The following is a 6,966-nucleotide window of genomic DNA, read 5'->3' on the forward strand; positions in this document are numbered from 1 at the left end:
TAGAAAAGCCAGCCAGTCACTGCTCTGTTCGCACTCATCACAACCAGTGCAGTGTGTGAGAGTTCAGGCTCTGGGTTCAAATCTTCCCCGCTACTTGTGTGCTGTGTGACTTTGGACAAGTTACTGAACCTCTCTAGTCATAGTTTCCTCATCTGGAAAATGAGTAGTACTAATAGTATTTAGCTCTTTAGCCTGTCATGAAGATTAAATATTACCCAGTACAGACTGCTGCCCTGAAGGTTGAGAGTACAGAACAGAATCACCCAAGTCCACACAGACAGATCCCTCCCTTTCATGCTGCCGTCTTATTACTTCTTGTTTAACGCAATCAGGAAAATATATATCTACATCTACGTTTGGAACTGAGAGGATTTCTACTCGTATAGAGTTACATTCTAGAAGTCAGAGTACATAAATCCTTATTTCTATGTCTGGTAGCCCTAGTTTTGAATGGACATCAGATCTATGTTATCATCACAAAACAACACGTTACCAGAGCTTATCTTTGATTATCACTGTTTGTTAGTCACCAGTCTGTCTGTATATGCCACTTAGTAGCCTTTGGAGGTTAATTTGATCAGTTCTTAAAAGTTTACTTTTTTGTACACTACAGATGATAATGTAATATTACCACAAGTATTTTCCTGCACTACACAGTAAAATAAGCAAGCCTGAAAGAATATGCAAATTTTACTATGTTGTTCAGTTTTAAGGGCAATTAAATATTTGCTTTGAGCTCCTCACATTACACTGCAAATCCGTAAAAAACCTACTATCATTTCTGTACCTAAAGCTTATTTAGCATTATGTCTTTGCCATTATTTCCCTTTCACTGAAAATTGGGTTTTCAATTATGCATCATAATCCTATATTATGTGAATTTTATTTGCAAAGAAATTTAATCTTTTATTCTGTTTATGTAAAATCAATAACCTCTGTTCCTGTGGGAGGCAGTGGCTCAGGTCTTCTCTATGAGGAGATGTTTGCATCTCATGAGACAAAGTTAGCTCTTCTATCTCCCCCATGAACAAAAACCATCAGTGAGATAGGCTGGTCCTACTGGCCAGGATCAGGTGTATATGAAACCAAGACACCTTCTTTAAAAAAAAAAAAAAAGGCATAATAAAAATAATTCACTCAAACCGGCTGCTGGAAACTGTGTGGGTCCAAAATAGGTATTTTCACAGTTGAATTTAGAAAAAGGAACCTAAGTTCTATCAGAATGGTTGGTGTCTATAAACACAACTTCTGTCTTCTATACCTTAATCTTTTGTTCAAGGAATTAAGGCAGTGAATTAAATATTAGTCAAAACTTGAGAAGCGGAATAAGCAGTGCCTGAGATGAGACAAAAATAAAAGATTTGTATGTCATTTATTTGGGGGAATCAATGAGGAGGTCCGTCATGCACACAGCCCGTGGACCCTTGTTGTCTTCCCTTAACAAAAGCTTTCCCCTGTTCATTTCTGGCTGCCATACACTAGCCTCCTGGAACCCAATTTAAACTTTTAAGTTGTCTTTGAGTACTCTCTTCCCTGAACCCCTTCCTTTAATTAATCCTGGAGTCCTGTTCAGCTTTACTTCATATTTTCCAACATCTTTTCCATTCTTTACACACTGAGTTCAAGAATCCACTTCCTCTTGCCTGGAATAGCAAAAGAGCCTTCTAACTGATCTCCCTGACTCCTGACCGCTCTCCATCTGGTGCAGTGTTGACACCAAGACCATAATCACTTTCATACAAGATCATTTACATCATGTCACTTTTCTGCTCCAAAACCTCCAGGGGAAAAACTTAAGCTCCGTGGCTACAGTTCTTTGATTCTGAGTGATTTTTCCAGGCCTATTTCCCATTAACTGCTTATATATCTTCCAAATTCCAGCCAAGTTGCTGGAATTCCCCTAAACACCCCAAATCACCGCATTCTGCCTCTTCCATAATGAAATAGTTTCTCAACTCTACAAATTCCTACCCATCCTTCAACCCTAAAATCAAATACAACCTTTCTATATATACAAATCAACACTTCTGCTATTCCTTAGCTGGAGTACTGAAATTCCTCCAGCTCTGGGTCCACACTGTCCACAAAATCAGATCAGACTCTACAGGGTCTTTCTGTGCCATAGCAAGGAGCTTGGGATTTATTCTCTAGGCTATAGAGAATCAATTAACAGTATTAAGCATTGGAATTATAAATCAGAGTTGCATCTAACTCAGATGATGCTCTGGCAGTGGAGAGACTGAACTGGATGGTAGATAAGACACTAGCGATAGATGGACCCATGAATCTCCCTGAAGGAAGGGAATGTTTTGGAGGGGAGGATCTGAGCAAAATTCTAAGTGTGTTGAATTTGAGGTTTGGAAGACCAGGGTGAGACAAGCAAAGCACATAGGGTATAGAATTAAGGAGGCACTCACTCTTAAGCCATGCCCTGCACTTGCATGACCCTGAAAGTGAACACTTCCTTAAATTCTTTGTCCTGTGTATCTAGCTTGCCTCACCCTGAATTTCAATGGTATATTCTGTATAGACATCACCCTGGCAGCCAAGGAGCTACACATCGCAGATCACCCTTCAAAAAAGAACTTGCTGTTCAACTACAAGAAGCACAGGTAGCTGACAGCCTCCAGCTAACAGAACATTCAGGAATGGCCTCAACTTTTGAGACACGGCCATGCCCTTCCTTCCTGGGAATCTCCAGTCAGTGGCTGAGCAGGTTAGGGGTACTCGGCCTGGCCATTTCTGTCCAGTGTGGGGTTCCTCTAATAGGTAGTCTTCCCTTTGGAGATCGTTCCTGGATTGGATGAGGCTGTGTCTGCACTGTGGTCTGAAGACTTTCCCTGCACAACTCTGCTTCCTTCCTCTTTATCTTTACCCTCCAGTAAAATACTTGCTCAGTAATTCTGTCTCAGCATTTGTTACCAAAGGACCTAAATGACACATCTAGTCAGCAACTGGTCACACCAGTCTGGATCTGGAGCTAAGATGAAGTGAAGGGGCTTTGAAATGCAGTGGTTAGAAGACTGGGCTCCAGAGTCTAGGTTCAGATCGCAGCTCACCCATTTCTGACCTTGTATAATCTTAGACAAGTTATAGAACTTCTCAGTACCTCAATTTCTTCATATATAGGATGAATATTTTAATTAGTCAGTGAAGACTATATGAGATCCTCCATTTAAAGTATTAGCATAGTACCTGGCCCAGAGTAAATGTTCAAGAAATATTAACATTATTGCATAGATTTTGAAATGCTGTTTTATAGAGCTTGACAGAATAAAATAGAAGAAATATCCACTGGCTCAAAGAATTTTCCATAGGACATACTAAGGCTAGTAAAGAGTAATTTAAAATATTTCATACCCACCTCTGTAATTTTTTTTTCAATTTCTATTGCTGTTACTGCCAGTGTGGTCCCTCTTCCCCATATAATATCACCTTTGTTTCCTCTTGACATGATTTGCTTCCTCTCAGATTTCTTTTCCATCCATGCAAAATGCCTATTTCTGTCCTTTCTTTCAATTGCTGCTAATAACTGCCTTAAAAACTTGGTTGAGAATTCACCTTCTCCAGTTTCCTTGGCTTGTCTGCCCTATCCACCCCAACTGTGATCATTCCTCTCTACTTCAGACTCTAAGAATGGAAACATTTTGAAACTAGGTAGGGCAAAATATTCTCCAATTAGTAATAACAAAAGAGCAGGAAAGCATCTCCTCTTTCTTAAGACCTCCCACCCCCACCCACCCACTTACTCAAGGCCAGGTTATGATTTGGCAAAGGGATGCTCAATAAATGCTTACTTAAAGGATGGATGTTTCAGCCATGTTGCATGGTCAGTCCACAAATTATATTTTTATAGCTTCTTTCTATATGTGAACCTTAAAAAATGAAATGTTTCATAAGACAGTCTCAGTCATACAACAGAGAAATTATTGTATGAGGGAAGTGTTTTACTTCACTTTAGGTATTATAGGTAAGATAAATCTGTTTTATAAAATAAAGACCTGATCTATGATCCATCTAAAAGCGAGTAGGAAATCATAATTAGAGACAGATGGTGAATGTGGCATTCTTTCCTCTATTTGGTACACATAATATTCCCTTCAAAATGGCATTGTATGTTTTCCTGTTACCACACAGTGCCACACAAACTCAGAAAAATAAAACCTCTTTTTATGCCTATGAAACTGACTTCAAACAAAATAACCAACTTCAAAAGTAAGATGAAAGGGTTTTGTATTGCAGTTGAATGCAATGAATGTTTTTACATAGCTTAATATTTGTATATTACATTAATGCATATTGCAATACATACAAAAAAAGTACTAAATCTTCAGTCATCCTGTACATTCAATTTGAGACCTTCATCAAGTTACTCACAGAGACAAGATTTCTACATCAAACAGGTCACAATATTAGATGTATTTAAATATTGGAAATGAATAGTACTTAAAATCAATTACACACAGAACAATACACGAGTATAACATTAATAGGCAACACCGGTTTTTAATGGCTTCTGATATAATATGTTCCTTCAAGGAACCATTTGTACATAATGAAATGCATTTTTACTGTACTGTTTTGAGCAATTATGAATTGAACATGGCTGATAAAAATAAGTATTAAAATGTATGCAAAATTTTTGGAAATACATATAATCCTCTGTAAGTATACAGATCTATAAGTGATAAAACATTAGATCTCAAACACTAAAAAGTAACAATGATTTTCACACTAATTTTCAAGAATATACCTTTTCACTTTTACAATTCAGTAAACTATTTTACCAAAGTTAAAATTAATTTGTTCTATAATCAATATCATGAAGTAAAAGTAATTAATAACCAATATAAAATAATTAACCTGTTTACTACTTCATTTTATATATGGTAAGTAACTACAACAAGATGGCATTAACACTATCCTAACCTGTTATATTTAACAAGTTTATATTTAAGTTGTTTCCATTTGCAAATATCAATACCTACTGCACACTTAGAAACTCACTTGTGAAAATCTGCTTCATTTAATTTCTCAGAAAACTGCTAATTCAACCTACTTTTGTTTGTGAATTCTGAGTTGCTACATTATTTTCTCATCTTCACAACAATTAGTAATTATTGATCTCTCAAAAAGCAAGAACAGAATGCAAAGTAAAAGAATTATTACAATATGAAGACAAGAAAGCAAATCTTATTCTACAAGTGAGCAATACAAGAGAAGTTGTTTATCTTAAATGCATAGCACATTACAGTCCTAATTAGCTCACCACCACAGTGAGAAATATACATACACATTTTTCAAAACAAGTCTTTTAAATAAAGTACTGCAAGCATCTTTCTAGCTAAAGGATTTGAAATAGCAATTAAGTCTGAACCTTAAATCATCTGTCTCTATAACTAGAAGAGCAAGTCCCCAGGATGTAAATCTCACCCAATGAGACAAGGGATGCTGAATGTATTATTAATTGCTAATAATTTCTTAATTTTAGAAGCTAGCACCCAGTACTGGCAAAGAAATGATGTGATTTATGAGCCCACACTCTCATGCTGCTTTACTAGAGTTCAATAAACACACGCACATCCTAAATGTACAGTATGAATGCGATTTCTACAAGCCAGGAAACAGAGCAGGACTCGGCAATAGCAAATTTACCCGATCTACTTATTATTCCAGCACCAGTATTTAGAGTACCTAAAATGCCTGCTGAACACTGCAGCTCAGCATCCCCATGGGGTTACTCTGAAGCAGAACCACATCTCTTCCCCTCCGTGATTACTGAGTTTTAAGAAGGCAGGTAACATGGGGTAGAAATTTTCGTGCAGCAGCAAGACAACTCTCCAAATTTTCAAAAACCCAACACTCCCTGCCCCCCCCCCCACACACTACCTTTTTTTAAGAAAGAAAGGAGGGTTTTTCAAAAAGGTGCCTAAAACATGCCATTTACATAGGGATGAAAAACGTATTTTTCCTCTACTTGCTGCTGTGTGAGATGTTTACAGATCTGATTAGAAAACCTGGATGTACATAAAAAGTAGTGCTTTCAGTGAGATCCCTTTAGTGAAATCTGTCTGCAGACAAATGTGTCCATAAATAATACATATTTATGTCAACATGCCTACATTAACAAGGACACACACACACACACACCTAGGCATTAATTAAGCTTACACTGTCCTCCAAGCCCCCTTTAACATTTAGCATGCATGTTATTCAGAAGACAGATTAAAAAAAAAAAAATAAGCAGCTGCATATAATGCATGCCAAAGTGGCATGTTAAGAGGAGCAAATACATTACCAGACGCATTTTGAAGTTTCTGGAACACCTGCAGGTAAAAGGAGCCTGTGAATCGGATGCTGGCACGCGGTTATTCCTCCAAATCCCAGAGCTCGGTGTGACTGTGGGGGAATGTGAGGCGAGTGTGAGGCTGGAAACCTTTGAGTTGAGCTCACTCTAGGCATCAGAAAGCCTCAAAGAGGGGAAAGAAAAAGGCAGCCCACAGACAGCTAGATGAGAAACTTCTGGCACCTCTCCAGCTCAGGAATGAATTCTCTGTAATTTGGAGACGTATAGTGATGGAAATGAAGAGAAACTTGGATTTACGGGGGAATTTGCTCAGCCATGCAGAAATGGGCAGGTAGCCGTCTCGTAGCTCATTTTAAAACAGTCATTCAGGAGCAAGACTGAATCAAAAAATTAACAGGCACCCTTTCTCTGAAAAAATAAAAAGGCTACTCCTGCCAGCTTCCCAAGATGCCTTTACAAACTTCAAATGGATCATTCCATCAGCTATTTGTTGCACATTTTATTAATCCCAGTGCAGAGGTAAACTGGAAAATCTAATTCCTTTTATGTAGAAAACTGGATTTATTGCTTCTTTTTATAATGCACTTTAGTCATATGAACACATAGATTTACTTACAGAGTTCTCATTTCTTGTGTAACACCACTACTGTTTGGTCCAG

The 6,966-nt window shown here is 37.7% G+C and overlaps 1 protein-coding gene across 1 annotated transcript in view; it reads right to left on the reverse strand.

The window, feature by feature from the left end:
• The window catches only part of IQCJ (IQ motif containing J), a 252,176-nt gene extending 245,432 nt beyond the window's left edge, over positions 1–6,744 (reverse strand). The window contains exon 1 of the mRNA XM_061425798.1: positions 6,299–6,744. Coding sequence (XP_061281782.1) covers positions 6,299–6,307 — 9 coding nt within the window. The 5' untranslated portion in view covers positions 6,308–6,744. The remainder of the gene's footprint in view (positions 1–6,298) is intronic.
• Positions 6,745–6,966: the final 222 nt, after the last annotated feature.

This window comes from Bos javanicus, chromosome 1 (assembly GCF_032452875.1).
Source record: "Bos javanicus breed banteng chromosome 1, ARS-OSU_banteng_1.0, whole genome shotgun sequence".
Classification (NCBI taxonomy): domain Eukaryota; kingdom Metazoa; phylum Chordata; class Mammalia; order Artiodactyla; family Bovidae; genus Bos; species Bos javanicus.